The sequence below is a fragment of the Drosophila grimshawi genome, unplaced genomic scaffold, assembly GCF_018153295.1.
Source record: "Drosophila grimshawi isolate 15287-2541.00 unplaced genomic scaffold, ASM1815329v1 contig_311, whole genome shotgun sequence".
NCBI lineage: Eukaryota > Metazoa > Arthropoda > Insecta > Diptera > Drosophilidae > Drosophila > Drosophila grimshawi.
In genome coordinates, this window is record NW_025063098.1 from 23,912,968 (window position 1) to 23,932,706 (window position 19,739).

Here is a 19,739-nt window from a genome sequence, read left to right on the forward strand (position 1 = left end):
ATTTTTAAAGTGAGTCGGCATCGAAGTCTGTGTCAATTACAGTTCCAGTTTTTAGTGCACAGTGCACAGTGCCGAGTGCCGAGTGCCAGTCGCAGTTCCAATCACTGTCCATCAGAACTTTCAGTATGGCTGACTGACCGTATGGCGGGTTTATTGAACCGGGCAGGGAGAGAGAGAGAGAGACAAAGAGAGAGAGAAAGAACAAAAAATAAATAACAAGAGGGGCTGAATAAAACCGCCAGTGAAGCGGCATCCAGTTGCGGGGGTAAATTAAAAATGTGGCAGACGGTTGGTCGTCGCATTGGCTTCATAAAAGTGTTGACGGAGCTGAGTTGAGTTTAAACCCGAAGTGCCCCAGCCAGCATCAACTCAATTCAACGAGGCTCAGCTCAGCTCAGCTCACTTCTTGTGATATTTCAATTAATTTCGATTTCTTTTTGTTTATTTTTTTTTTTTGTTGCTTTGGTTTTTTTTTTTTTTTTTTTTTGCTTTTTTGTCTATTCTGTCGCTGCCAGATATGCTTAGGGTCCTTGTTCTCTTTTCAATTTTTTTTAAATCCTGGTCTGTGCCTTCGCCCGCTGAAATTAGAAAATCATTGGCACAAATAAAATGTGCAGCGGTGCAATGCCAAAGCCAGAGTCTTAGTTTTGCACTTGTGTCTGGCAATGTCATCAAATGGGTCTCCGTGGAGTCTGCAACCGGATATTGGTCAAGCTGAGTGCAATGCCTTGTCGCGACAACTGCTTTGGCCATTTGGCCGCTGGGCTGCATTCCGCTATCCTGCTAAGTTTGCTGACATTCTTAAAGATAGCGTAAGCTGCTCAAGATTGAAGTTGAACCTTGTCAGCTTTGGATCGGACATTGTAAGCTATTTCTTCTAACTTTTCTTCAAGTAATTAAAAAAAACCTTACATTCTGCTTGACATGAGGTATTACAAATGTGTATATAATACTATATATATACTCTTAAACTTTTGCATTAGCATTAAAATCGGTCCAAGGAAATGGCGAGGCAATTAGGCAGCTCAGCGCAAAATCATAAAAATAAAATACTTTTCCAAAAGTTGCCACAAGTCGCATAAAAAGCTGACGAAAAAGATATTAAATGATATGGTCGGGTGAGTTGGGCAGTGGGCAATTTATGACTGCGTAAGAATTGCAACCGTAATGCGTTACTTTATTTAATTAAAATATTATGACATTTTGATGGCATGAGTTTGGGAAAAGAAATCACTTATACGCAACGATACCCGCTGTGGTGCCCCAAGGGAAAACTACTTAAAGTCTACGAAAAACGGAAAAGTTGCTTGGTAGCGCAGATGAAATGCACTAATTATCAAGATAATTTTCAAATATATAAATTGAAATGATATATGATAACAGATATTTTCTTGTTGAAAGTTATCTATATAAATTATTGCACATACACTGCTGCACTCTAAATGTACTTAAATTTGATTTTATAACTTTTGTCAATTACATAAAATACCTTAAATATGAATAAACTATTTTTTTGTTGTTGGTTTTTGGAAACTCATTTTGTTTTAATAATATTCCAAAAGATTTAATTAAAATTACGCTCAGATGCTGACAGTCGCCTTTTGTGGGCGTTTTATTAAAAGATGTGCCCAAATCAGCGGTCAGCGGCAATTTGATGGCCCTAAATCAGTTAGGGCCGTGTTGCGCTCATAAATAATTAATGCAGACGTTACGTAAAATATAAAACAAATGAAAACTGTGATAGAATGCTGGGCATTAAATTTGAAGGCCCCTCTTGTGCGCCATATTGAGAGCATAAAAGTCTGCTAAACAGGCGAATACGCGAAATTATCAAAGCAAGCAGTTGAGAGTCAGTCAGTGGACAGCACTCAGCTGAACATGCAGCGAGGGTGGCTCGAGATGTTTGTGGCCAGGCCAAGGCAGAAACTTATCATTATTCATGCTAAAGACTTAACGAGCGCGAATTTCAACACAGGCACAGACAGGCATCCTGCGAGGCTTATCGGCAACGCAACTATTACCCACAGTGGGGGGCTTCAGGCAGTTGTGGGCGTTGGTTGGCATGGATTTTCGCAATTTCATTACTTTCCCTTCGTTTGTCGTTCGTTCAACGTTTTGCTCCTTCTTCTTGTTCATCTTCTTCTTGCTGGCGTTGGCATTGCCGTTGGTGTTATTGTCATTGCCATAATCGAGGCGGGGAGTGTCGGGACGAGTCGAAGTTAGGACTTTGCCGTTGGGTTAATCTGAAGATTTTCGGTGTTGTCGGCTTTACGAGCCACTTGCCGTTTGCCAACGACGACATATTATTATGGCAGCCATTGTTGTAATCCCATCCAATCCCACTCGCTCCCAATCATCCTCCCCAAACAAAACCAAAACGAAGTCTACACATCATTCTCTATTGCCTCACCCCCGCCGCTCCGCCCGTTCATTGTCTTTAATATTTGTTCAGCAATTTTCGGTCTTTTATTTCCGAGCTGCTTCTGTTTGCAGTTGCTGCGACCGCCCGTTGTGCTTTGCCGTCAGTTCTTTGTGCTCTTAAAGCAACTCGTCCAATAAATAATTTTATGAAAGTGTTAACTTGGCAAATTTTCGTGTTGCTATTCAAGTTATTAACTGGGCCAAAGTGAAAATTGACAGAGCCATCCGCAAATCCATTGAATAAACTAATTAGCTAAGTGTTGTAATTTTGTAGAAAATCAGCAGTTGTTGTCCTATGTAAACAGGATTATAATTTTGTCATGGAAGCTGTAATTTTGTTTTAATTTATTAATTTATTTTATTATAAATCCATAACTTTAAGTAAATAGCTTAAAAACTACTTAGGAACCATAAATAATTTTTTTAACAGATTATTAAAAGCGTTTTGCAAGGAAAAAATAAATCAATTTAATTTGAGCTGCTCTTTTATATATGTAAAAACATATATATACACAATAACACAATAAAATTTAAGTAGCCTTAGTTGGCAGTTATTTCTCATAACAATTTAAACGCTAAACAAAAAATTCAATCTTAATTTTAATGAAAAACATTTTGAATAACTTTTCCAATAATTGTTGACTTTTTTGAGAAGATGGGAAAGTTATAATTTGATCAGTCATAACAAAGCTTTCACAATTCTACAGAACCATTAATATCCACTTTTTTGCTATACACACGAGGCCATTTGTTATTGTAATTGTCTGAATTGAAATATTATTACAATAACTCAAATTGGTATGCAATCTTTCGCTTATTCCACTCACAATACGTTTCATTAATCTCGAATAATTTGCATTTGTATTCGCTCAGCTTATATATTAATACTCATTATCCGGCTCCCAGCTCGGTCCAACAAATTTCATAAGCTGCGCTAACGAGAAAAAAGATAACACGTACACACACACACAAACACACACAAACACACACACTCAAACACACTCACAAACACACACAAAAACACACACACAAACACACACAAAAACACACACACAAATACACACACACACACACACAAACACACACACACACACACACAGTTGTACCGTAATAAACATGAACATTGAAAGCAGCTAAAAGCAAAGGTTGGGCCAGCTAAGGTATCTGTCGAAAAACGTTAAATAGAACATAAACCCAGCCAACATATGCAGTAAATGTGTGCTTAATTAGTCCAATGGGGTTTTAGTATTATCCAGTGCGAAGCATTCGCATTCCCACCAATATTTCGTGTCCTGTTCAGCGGCAGCCAAAATGTAGGCAAATCTTTTTGTGGCAGCTAAAATGGCATCGTAAAGCCTTTGGAATTGACTAGGCGTAACAATTGTGCGCTAGGTGTATGAAATCGACTAGGCAAATACCCTGTAATAAGGTTTTGAGTACCCAAAAGTTTTCCCACAATCGCAATAGATGTAAATTTTAAGTTGCCACATGTATATTTATAATATTTTCTTTCTATAATTTTTTATGCTAGATTGATGACTATGTAAATGCAATTTTGCTGTACATAATTCAAATAATAATAATTATATATCTTCAACTGAGATTTCACAGATTTCACTTTCTTATCTTTTAATTTGTTGAAAGTATCTTTGATATTCGCCACAACTTATTAATATGAAAGCTTTTTACCCAGCAAGTGTCGCTTGGGAAAAAAGTTATTTGGTTGAACAATATGAATAACTGTCGCCTTGGGAATTTATTTAGAAACAGTGTTAATTGCGAGTATTTTATTACAAACATGAGCTATCAGAAATATTTACACATATTTTAAATTAAACTAAATATTTGAAAGGGAAATATTTTAATATTAAAAACAATTTTATCTAAAATCTGTTTTTTTTTACATTTTCAAATCGTTAAAATTACTTTGTACATTTAAAACCAATGATATGATTAATGATGATGATTATTGTAAAATATAACCCTTTAATGAACAATTTTAATCGTGTCCAGGGTATAAAAAGGAATCTATTCTATTAACGCCCCCATTTAATTAATGATATCTAAGAGCGAATTAATGCTGCTTCAGCTGCGTGCCAGCCTCCGAGAGGGTGTTGTGTGTGTATTTGTGTGTTCAAATGCTCATTACCTGTGTGTATATATTTGTTTAAAGCAATGTTATATGTGGTTAGATGATTGTGCCTGGTTGCGTGTGTGCCCTGAGCTGAGATGCTCTACAGCTAATCCCTCAACATGGACCTGTTATGGAGTGGCTCAAAGCAATTTGCTGTTGTTGCCAGGAAATCGGGCGGGGGAGAAACTACGAGTAGCTCACTTTTATTATTCGCATACCACTTACTCCAAATATCTCTCTCTCTCTCTCTCTCTCGCTCTCTCTCTCTCTATCTTTCTGTCTCTCTGACTGACACACTTGTATGACCTTTTCAATTGCAGAGCAAGTTTGGGCAACGGAATTGGACTTTGTTGTTATCAATAGACGCAATTTGATGGCCATGTCTGTGGTTGGGCCTTTGCCGCCCTACCAAAAGCAGCAACCAAGGGGTGAGCACCAGAGGGAGCGCCCATCGAATGTAACCGTAAACAGTTTGGAGCATATTGATGAGGAGGAGGACTACTACAACGATACGATGTTCAGAGCAATACGAGAAGGCATCAGCAGCAGCAACATCAATAATAATTTGTTTGAGCTGACACGTGATAAGGACGGCAGCCATGGAAGAAAGGCGGCGAAGTCGATGGCACCAACAACAACAACAGCAATAGCAACGAAAATAACAACAATGCAAGCAACTGCTACGGGCAAGACAAGATACTTTGAAGTGCCCGATTTAATTAATCGAGATATTGACGACGAGCATGAGCATGGGGAGGAGGAAGATGAGGATGAGGACGAGGACGAGGAACAGGAACAGGACGGGACGGAACGACAGAAGCTTGACGATGATTTAGATGATGTTGATAATGATGAAGTTGCTGTTGCTGGCAGAGATGAGGGCACTATTATAATGCCCGACTTTGAGAGCAGCAATGAGTTTGGATCAAAAGCGACAGCAGCAGCAACAAACAACGACAACAATTTCAGTGCTAATAATTGGCAAAAGCTTGGCACATTAGACAAGGCAGCAGCAGCGAGCACCACAACAACGACAACAACGACCACTACAGCTGCAACAAGCACCTCAACAACAACAGCAGCAGCAACAACAACTGTCAGCACAACCATAGCTCCAATTTCTAGCAAACAGTCGCCACAACAACAACACCATCACAGCAACAACAACAACAACAAGAACAATCGTAAGCACCACAAGCATCACCACAAGCAACGACAACAGCAACAACAACAACCGCCTCGTCGTCATCATGTTGCCTCCCATGAACAAGCGCTGCTGGAGAATTATGGCGTCGAGGAGGAGACCACAACCCGAGATAGCAGCATACATCGTGTACGCACCGAAATCCTTCCCGATATTATAATACCATCGACGCCGGTCTCAAGCAATTCCAAAATCATTGCCATCAAGCCGAAGACACAAAAGCGGCGCATTTTTAAGCGAGCTGCTCCAAAATCGGGTGTAGAAATCGAACCGGAGTATTTGCTAGGCGATGCGGCCATCAGTTCCAGTGAGTTTATAGCCAAGTCTAGTAGCGAGCAACAGCATTCCGAGGATCAGGATCTCGATATTGATCTGGAGGATACGGAATTTCAAGCCTTACCGGCTGTCACACCGGCAACACCTGCCCCCAGCAGCAGTTCAAGCAGCAGCAGCAGCAGCAACAGCAACGAGTTTGTGCGCCTCGATGGTTTTGCGGGCATGTTGCAGTTGTTCTTTGGCATCGATAAGCCCATCGATGTGGCCATCTTTGCCCAGCCGCCGAGCTCGGAGTTTGTGAATCTGATGTGTGCTCTGCTCGTTTGGTCTGTGCGTTATCCGGCTGTGTTCTGGAACACATCCAAGTCCTTTGCGTGCGTCTTTAGCCTGCAAATGATTGTCGCCGCCTTGGATATTATATTGGGCTATGTGGGCGTCTCCAATCTCTACAAGCTGCAAATCTATGCGGAGGCCATGCCCGTGCATCAGCCGGGACTCATTTTGAATGCGACTGTGACTTTGGCACTCTATTTGCTTGCCACGGCTCTGGTTTTGGCCTCCTCGATGGTTATGTATTTGTATGGGCATGGTCGATTGGCCACACGCATGAGAGATCGCTCTGTTATCACACTCAAGGCTAGTCAGACTTGGATCTACTTTGCCCATTGCGCATCCCTGTGCTTTGTCCTGGCTCTGGCTGTAGTCAAGGCGCCGCTGTTAAATGATCTCAGCGCCACATACAAGAACAATTTGCATTGTCCAACATTTTTAGCTGGTAAGTAAATAAAGAATTTTCGAATTGTGATTCAAATAAGGAATCTAAACTGCACTTCATTTTTAATAAGGCAACATTTAATTTACTTATGCCAAGGTTCATAGTGATATATTTATATTCTGATTAGAAACGAATATAGAAGACATATAATTGCAAGACAAGTATTCAAAGGCAATGCAACAACGGCTCCATAATCATCTTAATGAGTAGTAGTAAAATGAACAATCATATCTAAGCTTCAGCTATTTAAACTTCGATCACTTAAAATATACTTATTCAAAATTATCGTATCTTTAATTTGATATACATTTCATAAATTTCAAATATCATTTTCCAGTTTGCCCTGATTAAAATTCTAAATATGAGCTCTAAAATTCGTATTTTCTTAATGAAGAAAAGTTTTTGTTTCACTGACATTTATACAAAAACCATCTCAACCAGTCGACAATTTAATTCGGACCAGGCAAAAATCTAATTGCAACTCTAATTATTAAATGAACCAAAGGTTTATTTTACAACAAATGTCATAGAGAGCTGGTTTGTCTAATCAGATAAACCAATTTACATTGAACCACTAAGCAGACAATACACATTGGATTGTATTGTATTGTCTGATTGGTAATTGAACGCATTGGGTATGGCAATATTTGTTGTTGTCGCCACAAGCCGCCCAAAACCCAAAGCCACACGAACAATCAACCCTAAGTCGTGTTATAACACCTTTAACCCTAACTGCAATTCGCATATAAGCCAATTAGCGGTTGTTGGTTTTGGGGGTCGCTTTATGCGTTAGCCAACGCGTATTAAATGACTGAATCAGCGGCTTCACCAGACTTGAGCTGAACGACTCAATTAACTTATATTTTGGGGGCAACATTAACGAGTGACTTATTCATCTGTCTTTTTTGATTTATTGCTGCAGCACTTGTCGGCGTCACGCATCTGCTGCTGTGGATTGTCGTCTGGCTGTGTTTGACTATCAAGAGACGTTGGCATTTCAAGCTGCCACCGCTGGATCACACTTATGGCGGTCTGCTGAACAAGGCCAGCGCCCAGCCGCTGCTCATGTCCAGTGGCGGTCAGCGGACGGGCAGCAATTCGAGCAGTGGTGCAAACTCAACGAGCACCACTGTTAATGGCATGGACTCCACGAAGCCGGATATGATGAGTACCGCAACGAGCACGGAATTGGGTGGCATGGGTCTGGTTGCACAGGAGGATATCTATTGGCCAAAATTGACGCCCAGTTCGCCCAAGCTGAAGGTCACCTTCAACGAAGTTACGAGTACGTCAGATGATGTCCTACTAATTGGTGACCAAGAACAAACTGATGGCAAGCGGTAAAAAATCGTTTTTTAGTTACAAAAAACAAACAAAAAATTAAAAAAAAAAAAAAAAACAACAAAAAATTTAAATAGATAAATATAAAGCATCACCCCGTTGTCCGTTCTACTTACAATGCGCAACCTGCTTATAATCGCACACGTACTTACTTTAGATTCATTTAGTTTTTCACGCACCACCACCAGTAAAATTCATTACCACCAAGCACAAAAGAAAAAAATTAACATTCAAAACAATCATTTATAATAATTTTTTATCTAGATTTGTATTCAGTGTTGTGTTGTTTTCTTTCTCAGCACGTTTCATACCACCTTGTTTTCTTTTGGTATCCGGTGTGCTCATTTCCTAATTACTACCCAATACACACACACACGCACACACACACACACACACACACACATCGAAACATCCACACCCACGCAGACGAACAAAATACTTCGTTAACAAATTTCTACATCGTTTAACAACATAGCAGAATAATTTTTTTTTTTACTTTTCATGGTTTTGCGCATTTGACATAACAATTATTGTGTTTGGTTATGAGAAACATTCTGTTTCATTCTTCTTTATTTTTTTGGGGGTTTTATTTTTCATTAACAATAACGGAATTGCCCATTTGCAATCAAATAACAGTTTGTATGAAAAAAGAGTGTGTTTGAACAAAAGGAAGAAAGGAAACCATTTTTGTTCCGCTTGTCGCCTGTTTTATTGAACAAATTTTTACAAAAATTTATATTAACCAAATTGTATTGTTTGAAATTTGATTTTAATTTCATTATTGTTGTTTGTTTATTGTCAATTAACTAGACGTGAATTAGATGTTAATTACTAACTCTAGCTAATTGAATGTCACCAAATTGAAATTTTAATGTTTAACAATTTAAAACCCATTTTGTGTTGTTGCTGTTGTTGGTCAATTGTACGATTTGCCGCAATATAAATACTGTTCAACTAACAAACTAATCAACGGAGCAACACAAGGTGGTCAACTCATGTGGGTATAATCAGAAAAAATATGCCACAGATCTTATAAATCGCCATACTTCAACTTTATATTTTTTAGAAGTGATTCTCTTAACTGCAAGTTTCAAATTTACAAAGTTCATTTTTCTAAATAGTCTAAAATTTCCATAAAAGCTTAGCACATAAAATAGCAAGTTATATGAATATTACTATCTATATATCTTCTTTTTTTTCCTATATATTGATCAATATAAAAGGCCAACTTTTGAGTGCTCGATTGATGGCAATAATTTCTAATTGCATTTCAAATCAAAAGTGTTTCACTCCAAACCTTAACTAAGATTCGAAATAAAGTTTGTTCAAGTTTGAAATAAGATTTTACCTATCGACATTGGACAAGTAAATATTTAACTTAAGAAGTAAAGTTGTTTCAGGAAAGAAGAAGTAAATAAAATATTAAAATGTTTAAAAGTTTAATAGTGTAATCTATAAGAAAAATGAATTTCCGCTTACAGGCGATTTAATAATTTCTTGGGGATATTTTGATCTGAGTATAGCCACCCAAACGTTGCTTCTTAAAACCGACTAATCTCTACTCGCGCCTTTCAGCCATACGAGCCGTGGAACCTCGCTATGTTTTGCCAGTTCTGCGGGGGAAATTGACGACGGCGAGTACGCGACATTAAGGGCGGCAACCGCCGGCGCCGTTGTGGGCATCACCATGGGCAGCATAAAGAGCAGCATTACTATTAACGCTGGCGGTGGAGGCGTCGGCAACAGCAGCATTATAAGCGGCGGCCTGTTACATCTCAGCGAATACGATGAGTTGCCACCACCGCCATCAGTTAATCACCAGCAACAGCAACAGCAACAACAGCAACACCAACACCAACCACTTGCCCTTGGCCATGCCCATGATTATGCGAACCTTAGCGGGCTGGGCGGTATCAGTGACGACAACATTTCCGAGGAGGGCAAATTGTTGGCATGTGTGCGCGACGATAGCATTACGTATGCATCCACAAGAGATTTGGAGCCACCAAAGCCGGCAACACCGCCGCCACCGCCACCACCGTTACCCGTTAAAGGTGCGTCCGTGCCACAACAGCCTGGCTATGGACGAGCGCCCCAAGCCATGCCGGAGATAATGCAAATTTCACCCGAACATCACAAGTCACAGCCACTACAACAGCAACAGCAGCAGCAGCAACAACAACAGCAGCAGCAGGCTCCTCATCATCCACTACAGCAGCATTCACAATCGCATCCGCATCCGCACCCGCTTCAGCATCATCTAGTCAGCCCACTGGCTCCGGTCACGGTCGCCGTGCACACCAACGAAGCACATGTAAGTATGCAATAAGGAGTAGGGCAAAGGGGGAGCGCCAATTGGCAATTTAAGTTGAAACCCACGCTGTGTAAATATGTGTAGAGTGCACCGGAGTTCATTTCCTGGCAGTGTATGCAGATGTGTGCAGATTTTGGGATATTTGATCTGTGAGTTGTGTGAATGCTGAAGTAGATGTGATTTGGTCCCTTCCAATTACAATTTACTGTGAAATTTCCTTGTAAAAAAGAAATGATTTTACTTAACAGATTGTCTTCGCTTAGGACATAAGTTTATAAGCGGATTATTAAGTATTTATAAGAAATGTTAACAATATTCATGAATGCAAAATATTAAGTGCTCTAGAAAACTAATAATTAATTCATTATTTTAAAGAAGAGGATGTCAGTTATTTCGTATATTGATTTTATTTTCGATCAAATCAAAGTATTAGCTTGAGATAATTATTTTGTATACTTGTAATAAAGGCAATCAAAGTGCATAAAGATAATATATTTTTTATATTTAATTTGAATTTTTTCTTTTATTATCTTTTAGAAATAATCAATCGCTCCTACTAAAGAAACTTTATTATTTTATTTCCATTGTAAAAGATTAGTAAATCTTTGACTTGTGTTAAAAATAATTTGTAAAAGAGAATATTTTTTGTTTTTGTTTTACTACAATTTAAGCATAGTGTCTCTCTTAAAAGAGAGTATAAAATATTGGAATTTTGTGCACAGTCAGTATTAACATTTTGGTTAGATTGATGTGAATGTGTCTGTATGTATGTCCATGTCCATGTGGGTTCGGAATCATGTCACGCCTGCGGGTGCAGTGCGGCTAGCCATGAGATTTATGTCTGCTGTTATGAGACAGCATAAATCAGTGCCAGGGTCAGTGCCAGGGAAAGGGATCACAAACAGGGACGCACATGTCTGATGGATGGTCAGCCTGTGTGTCTGGCTGGCTGGCTGTCTGGCTGGCTGGTTGGATGTTCCAGCTGTCTGATTCTATCCAGATTGCAACATCAAGCGACAGGATAACAGGAAACTCGCCTGATTTAATTTCATTTTCACTTGCAGGCGACGAACTGAAGCAGAACTTAAGCGATTCTTTTTAATCCCCATCAATCTATGCCCCCTTTTTATCACTATATCCCCTACCATCACCATCACTGCCAAAACCTCCTTCACACACTTTCTGTCTCGCTCACGCTTTCTGTTATCCTTGCCGCCAGATCGCCTCCAGCTCCACACCCCGCTGCCTGCGTCGCGCCGATTCGGGCGTACCAAATGAGGCACTAACGCCACGCAGCGATACCAATTCAATAACGGAGAGCAGCAATACCACATCACCGCCGGAGCGCGCCCCCTCCGAATCGTCCAGTGGTGTACACTCGGGCGAAGAGCGTGAACTGGAGGTCATAATACGTCCGCGTGTTAGCTGCAAGGCACCGCCACGTCCACCACAGCCCCCGATACAGGAGGAGCCTTATGGCCGTTGCACCAACATGCGCATGTCCAGTTTCAATGCGGATCCGGCTGCCATCAATAGCGCCACATTGCCGCTTCAGCGAAGCGCACCCGACCAGAAGTTCGATTATACAGCACATTGCAGCACCATGCCGCTGCCGGTGGGCTGTCACAGCCAGCAGCTCGCCAGCCATTGCAACAGCAACAGCAGCAACAACAACAATGGTGGCTATGCATCGACATCGGCCATGTCTAGTTCGATGGGACCACCGCCGCCGTCGCAGGTGTCCAGCTTTAGGGCGCCCAGCATGCATTATGCAAATGCTGCAGTTGCCCTTGGTTCGGGTCCCCATGCTCCGCACACAACTCTGCCCAATGGCGTACGCTACTCCAATCCGCACTTTTTGCGCCGTCTGCCTCATGTGAGCAAGGCTGCCGAATCGCCCTACGGACATCTTGGCTATGGTGCCGCATATCACGCCTTCAGCAAGCTGCCGCATGAGACGCATCCGACCATACCCGAGGATCGGGATTCAGCCAACTATTCCATGGCCTCCGACCAGGACTGTGGACTGTACGTAACGGCGCAGCTGCACTAAGCTCTACTAGCGCTTTAGTCTCATATACATAATATTGCATAATAGCTTGCTTAATTAAGTATCCATGTACTTTATCCCTAAGTGTATAGATGAAGCCTCAAATCTTAAATCTTCCACACTCACTTCGCAAGTTCACATGGCAACGTCAGCGATTACTTCAAATCTGCCAAATTTTCAATTCTCCACAACTTGGAATCTATTTAATTATCCATCGCTTTTATGTACTTTTAAATTGTGATTTTTTTGTTAAAATATTCTATGAAATTGGTCCAAAAAAAATCATATATTTTTGGCTATAGAATACAGGAATTGAAGTGGTTAGTAAAAAAAAGTAAAATTTCTGAATTTTCGATGTTTTTTTTTATCATTTGGTTCCATTGCTGGATGAGTTCTACTTGCAATCTGATCTGGCATTGTTTGTGTAATCTCTGATGATGTCTAATTATGTATCAACAGAAGTAAATCTCTAAGTTCTCCCATTTTTTGATATGATTTGCTTAAAATAATGAACAAAAACCGTGTTTGCACAAAACCAACGCAGAATAAGTAACTGAAGCCTCTCACATAAGGTTACAAGCGATATCTATGCATGCATACTATTTATATATACAAGTCTATATTTATACACAATACTCGGTATGCTCGTCTACAATGTGTAAGATAATAAACGATAATAGTTCTTATCATATCACTTATGGTAAAATATATAATGTCTAAATCTAAGCAAATGGCATCAATATATCGTATATATATATATACTAGTACTATTATCAAGTAATCAAGAAGACACATTTACAATTTTTTCCCAACTCCGCAAAATTTCTCTCTAATCAAATAAAATGCATACGAATTTAAGCTGCAATCGCATGGTTTTATAATTAAGAAGATGAAACTGAAGAGTTTGTAAAGTGAATTTCAGTTCGATGGCAACTAAGCAACTACTTAGCCCGCAAATAAGCAAAAAAAAAAAAAAAGAAAAAGAAAATGAAAAAAATGTATTCTATATAGAAAGCATTAGCCACGCTTCAGCTAGTCGTCATAGAGTTAATTAATTAAAAGCTTCAGCATATTTTTATGGTCTCTCGACAAAATACTTATCGTTTAAGATAAATGTAAAATGTAATGTAACAAAGCGACAATATATGAAGATATCTAATGTATGATAAAACTAACTAACTGTATGAAATTAGCTAATATACTTACCATCTGATCGCGCATACATGCATTCATACACAAAACATAACTCACGGACTACAAAGCACTTCCCATACATATCTCCACAAAAAACAAAAGAAACAAAAAAATATCAAATTCCAATGAAGACTTTCAACTTAAAGCTACTATTCTAGGCGATCTCTATATGGCTTATAGAATAAAATGAAAAAAACGCACACAATTTAAAGTAAATGTGAAAGATAAATGTTAAAAATTAAATGGTAAATGGTAAAAAGCTAAAACTTAAATATAATTCCTATATAGCACTCGCACAGTCGACACTTTTATTGAGAATATTTGACCGTAATTATTTTTGTTATGAAGACTGACTAGCATTATAATACCTACAATGAGAAGCCCTTTAAGCATAATCAACCCATTCACATTTGTAAACCGTTTCCGCATACAAAATCCTGTCATTTCATCAAATTCTATGCATTATATGTTTCTAGACTCTATTCGTATGTGTGTATGATGAAGATAGGCCATTTATAGTAGTATGTACTTGTTTATGTACTTATATTTTGCCATATGGTCACAGTCTTTAACATTGGTTCCTTTAAGAAACGCACTAAAGCTAAGCACTAGCCAGATTTAAGTAACACTTTTGTAAAATAATTTCTATTTCAATTTAAGATTAATGATATATATCTAACAAAAATACCAAGTATGCCCCTCTGATATGACATTCTGTACGTAATCACAGTCATATTTTTTTTGTAAGTCTAACTAACCAAGCGAGAGAAAATTGTAAATGATAATAAGAATAATGCCGCCAATGACCCCGATATGACATGATGATACACGCATATACATACATATATAGACATATACATAAATATATTTATTACAACACATAAATAAACAAATGAATACTTAAATGTTTGAATTATTTATACATACCATATATGATTAAAGGTTTATCAATGGTAAATAAAGAAATACCACCGCTTTATGTGAAACCCCAAAAATCAAGTGCTTTTTCTTTCATCTCGGTGAGGTATAAGTATCTACAGGATAAAAGTTTCATTGATATACGAAAGTATCTGAACAGAAAGTATCTGTAAAAATGTTCAAAATCATCTGATAGATCGCTTATTGCCTCCAAAACACGATAATATCTGTGAGCTACACAAAGTTGTACAAAAATTAGATTCCAGACTAAGGCCAAAGTAAATTTTTAAATCTTATAATACAAATGCTGGCAGCTGAAAATCTATTTAATAATCAGAGTAGATAAACGAGTTTTTATTTTGTTTTATTAGAAAACAATTTTAATGAATATTTTCTTTTGTTTTGTTATTTAAATGTTGGTTTTCATTAAATTTGTAGTTTACACAATTTCAAGGTCTGCGTTTTTAAATATTTAATGACTTTTTCTCTGCAAATTGTCTTTTTTTTTCATTTTAATATAATATAATTACATACTTCTCTTTTTGGATTTCTTGTGTTTTTTTTTTTACATATTCATTTTCACAGTTTATTGTCGTTTCTCGACCTTCGATTTTTGTCGAGATATTAAAATACAATATATTCGAAGCGTATTTCACGCAGCCATTTGCTTTATTTTTTTTTTGTGTCAACATTTTGCAATAAATGATATATATCTTTTGTTGTTGCTGTTGTGTATTTAATTTGTATTATCAGTTTGAACTTAGTAAATAGCGTTCTTGGTTTCGTTTTACTTCTTTAAATATCTTGTCATAATATATCTTGTGTATTATTAACAATTCTATATGTGTGTGTGTGTGTGTATTTAGGTGTGTGAGTGTGTGTTTTTTTTGCCATTTGGATTTTTAATAATAATGAAGTACGATTTTGAAAAGTGTACTACGTGGAAAAAAATGCTCTTTCCAATTATTGGCAAACATAAAATAAATAGTATCTCAGATATCATTACCATATTTGCTAGATAAAAAAAAAAACTGAATTTTATCTGTTTTAATCGATTTATTTTTAAATCAATCATAAGATTTATCGGACCATCAAAAACATGATTTCAATTTATTTTTACCGCAATGTACCTAGTTTAATATACATAGATATATTTAATTATTTTTTCAGTATTTTGTACTTTTTGGTCTATATCACGTATGGTAAGAGCATTTAATGTTCGGCTCTTGCCGACATTTATTATTATTGTATTGTTGTTATTGTTGCTGTTTTTGGCTGATTAGCAAAAGCATTTAAATGTTGTTAGGAGAGTAGTTGAAATAAAAAATAAAAATAGAGTTTATTCTAGAAAAATGTTTGGAATGATAATGTTGAAGAGCAGAGTGTAAAAGTCTGGTTATTATATAGTAGTATGTATGTACTTGTGTGTATGTATGTATGTAGTAAGTATTTGTATCTACATATCGCTATGCCGGTATGCTGTATCGTATAATTAGTTGCTGGAAACCTCGCTGATAGTATTGAAGTTCTTAAAGCGCGTTTTCTTTTTTGGTTCTATATTGATGTTTGTTTGCTTGTTGTTTGCAGCAACATTTTGAATGCATTTCTCTGTTTCATTTCTTTTTTCTTTATCTGGCAAATGTTACATATTTTTTTTTAGTGTAGCGGTAGTGTAGTGCTATAGGAAGCTTGGATGGATATGCAACGTTTTGAATGCAACGGTATCCGTATCCGTATGTGTATCTGAATCTGAATCTGAAGCTGAATCTGTATTTAAAAAGCTGATGAATGGACGGACAGGTTGAAATTAATATTGTTAGAGAAATGAGTTTAGAAGAAAAATAATGTTTCGTCATGTATTTATGATCTGTTTAGGAACAATACAATAGCTATATGGCGTATACATATCTATATAAATATTTTAATAATACATATTATGTATATAAAAAATCTACAACTACCATCTAGATCTCTTGCAGGCATGTGATATGTTTTAAAGATCTATTATGTTGATCTCTTCAACCCTAATGCATTGCAAAATGTTGCCGAAAAGAAACGCGACCAAATGCCAAAAGCCAAATTTAAATATAGTATTTATATGCATGTATATTTTGTGGTACAACTTTTGCAAATGATACTCTCTATAAGCTAAACATGTTGCATGTGACTTTTTTTTTTGTGTTCTTTAGCAAGCAGGTAACATTTTTACAGCTCACACTATTAACTTGAAGGTACTTGATGCGTGTTGTTGTTGTTTTTTTTTTGTTATGTTTTTTTTTCGTTCTCATTTTCTATCTTTCATTCTTTTCGAGCTAGCTTATTTAGGCAAGTTTAATGAGACAAAAGATATACTATGTACGAGAATGTGTGTGTGTGTGTATGTGTGTGTGTGTGTTTAAGTACATATATACATAGAAGCGAGGCCATGTTATGCATCTAATGGCTGATACGAATGCGCAATCTGTTTATTCCACTCTGCGCTAGCTGCAAAAACTTGTGCACTTTGGGGTTACCGCAAAGTTCTTGCAGTTGTGCAGATAACTAGAGAAAAGAAAAACTTTGAAGCAAATTTTTTTCAAATTAATTTCACTATGGGTCTTATACACATTTGCAAGTTTGTGTCTTTTGTGTGTGTGTGTTTTGTTTCTATGTACAGCTTAAGAGCAAAATATGTTGTATTAAATGTAAAGCATGTTTTTGGTTTTCTCTGTGTATGTGTACTAAATTAAATTTGCTCAATCGTCACGCTTGATAAATATTTGGTTTGGATTAATACATATCTCATATATCATATATCTCATTTTAGTTACTTTATGATTAACTTTAAGTTTAAGTTTAAGTTTATCGTAAGTTAGGCTTATTTACGTGTTAGTGGTTCTTTGCTTGCTTAAACTTTAAATATGTATATGTATATGTATGTGTATACATATATTGTTTATATATACTCGTAAACGTTTTGCATCTCTTGAAAATCTATTAATAAATAACTTTAATTTATTGATTTAGATTTATCTATTAAACAACTTGCTCTTCTGCACTTAATCTTCACATTTGATTTATTAATATTTATTTTTTTTATTTCATCCTCATCTTTGTCATTTTTTTTCTATCTCACTGACTTAGCGTTAGGTGTATGACCGACGTTAGCACTTTTGTTTTTTGGTATTCTGTGTATGTTTGTGAGTTTTTGTTTTATTTATTATTAATAGTTATCAATAATAATGTAATAATAATCATAATAATCGTATTACGAAAATAATAGTGATTTTAGGTGTGTAATAAAAATTCATTGAAATATGCATTAATTTACAAGATTCATTTCTCTTTTTGTTTGTTTTCTTTCTTTTTTTTTTTTGTTTTGTTTCTGTCAAATCGTATTTTCAATTATATTTATTAATTTATTTAGATATATAAATATATATATATTTATATATATGTATGTATCTTGTAGCTTGTATCTTGAATTTCATAGTTCAGTTTAATCATTTACTGCTCTGCTTGTGTTCTCGGTTTGTTTTTAAATGCATTTGTTTTCATGACTTACAAAATTAACTAAACAGATCCTTATACGTTTATGGAAATCTCCCCGGTCACAGAATACAAAAAAAATTAAATATACATATATAATTGGACAAAGATTAGGCCAGCAACATGCTGAATGGGAATCGGGCGGTTCCAGTAGCTCCAGAGGATCCCTCGTTGCACATATGTAGCTGAGCAGTTCCTGCAGGCTGACCTTGGTCCTTTGCTATTTGGCTGCCTGGCTGGCAGCTCTTTGCAAGGGTTACTGTAAAATGTCCACAGAATTAGTTTTACACGAATTGTGAAGTGATTTTTCTTTGTTAAATGTAGTAGTGTTAATTGTTTAACGGGCAAATTAGCTGTTTGTTGCTTGTGAGCTGTTTGTATTCTTGCTGGCTTATTGGAGGATATTAAAATGGCAAAATGGCTTAACGAGCGCATTATACAGAAAGCTGCAAAAAGAAATTGCTTTTTTTTTTCGTCTTATGCAATATAATTAAGAATAAAGTTGTATTCGATAGATAATTAGTTTCATGTAGATTGTATTGTGCACTTACAATTCAGTTCGTTTGCAAGTTTGGAAATTTGTTTGTGCTTGGTGCTTTAAAGTGTTTTCACTGTTGCTGGAAAGTGTTATTCACCCTGCTCCTCCATTATTGATTCACCGGCCCAAACAATCGGACGACCCTGATGTGGGTACACATTTCAAAAGTAGCATTTTAAATTTATAAAACTATTTATTGATTCAATTACGCTAACCCTAATGCGATTATAGTATTATGTAGTATCTATATAGACAGCTAGCCGAGATTTGCCATTTTTTATTTTAAGTATGCTTTCATGTTGTATGCTGTGTTGGGGTTTTTTTTTTTGATTAGGTTTGATAAAGCAAGATTCAAATTTATTTGGAGCTTGTTAGAATTACAAAAGTCAAACAAGACGCATATGACAAATGATAAATATATGATCAAGACTACACATGCAGGAGAGAATTGATTTATTATTATTATTTTTAGTTAAATTTGTTTGTGTTTTTTGGTTCAGTTTGGGGATAGAGAAACATACCTATATGATTATTGTACGAGTCTATAAAAAACTACGTTGAAGTTGTATGCTATGCCAAAAAACGCTGAGCTTTAGGTGACTTTGCGATAGGTTTTTTTTTTACTTTGATTTTTTACGTATTGTTAATTTTTTGCTCTGTGTATGTATTTGAAATTTTATTTGATTAACGATATATAATGCAAAATTTGGTTGTTGCTGCCTCAAATTAAACAATGTATGGGTGTAACTCTGTATACGGTTCATTTACAGGTGTGTGTGTGTGTGTGTGCTTTTAATTATTTTTTAATATCTAACTAAAAACAAATGCAGACAATGTATGCAATCAATTTGATGCTTGCTTTTAATTATTTGCTGAGTTTACTTCTTTTTACTTGTGTTTGTACAGATTTTGTGTGATTTACTATGCTACAAATTTAAGGTATTTTTCATCGATTTTTTTTTTTTTTTGGTAATTTTCTTGGCATTTTTTACTGAATGCTAAACAAAATATAGCTACATAAGTGTATGTTTATATGTATATGCTTG

The 19,739-nt window shown here is 36.5% G+C and overlaps 1 protein-coding gene across 1 annotated transcript in view; it reads left to right on the plus strand.

The window, feature by feature from the left end:
* The window catches only part of LOC6568202 (protein tincar), a 68,298-nt gene extending 55,054 nt beyond the window's left edge, over nt 1–13,244 (plus strand). The window contains exons 7-11 of the mRNA XM_043214771.1: nt 4,876–5,522; nt 5,622–6,810; nt 7,733–8,150; nt 9,727–10,465; nt 11,685–13,244. Coding sequence (XP_043070706.1) covers nt 4,876–5,522; nt 5,622–6,810; nt 7,733–8,150; nt 9,727–10,465; nt 11,685–12,518 — 3,827 coding nt within the window. The 3' untranslated portion in view covers nt 12,519–13,244. The remainder of the gene's footprint in view (nt 1–4,875; nt 5,523–5,621; nt 6,811–7,732; nt 8,151–9,726; nt 10,466–11,684) is intronic.
* Nucleotides 13,245–19,739: the final 6,495 nt, after the last annotated feature.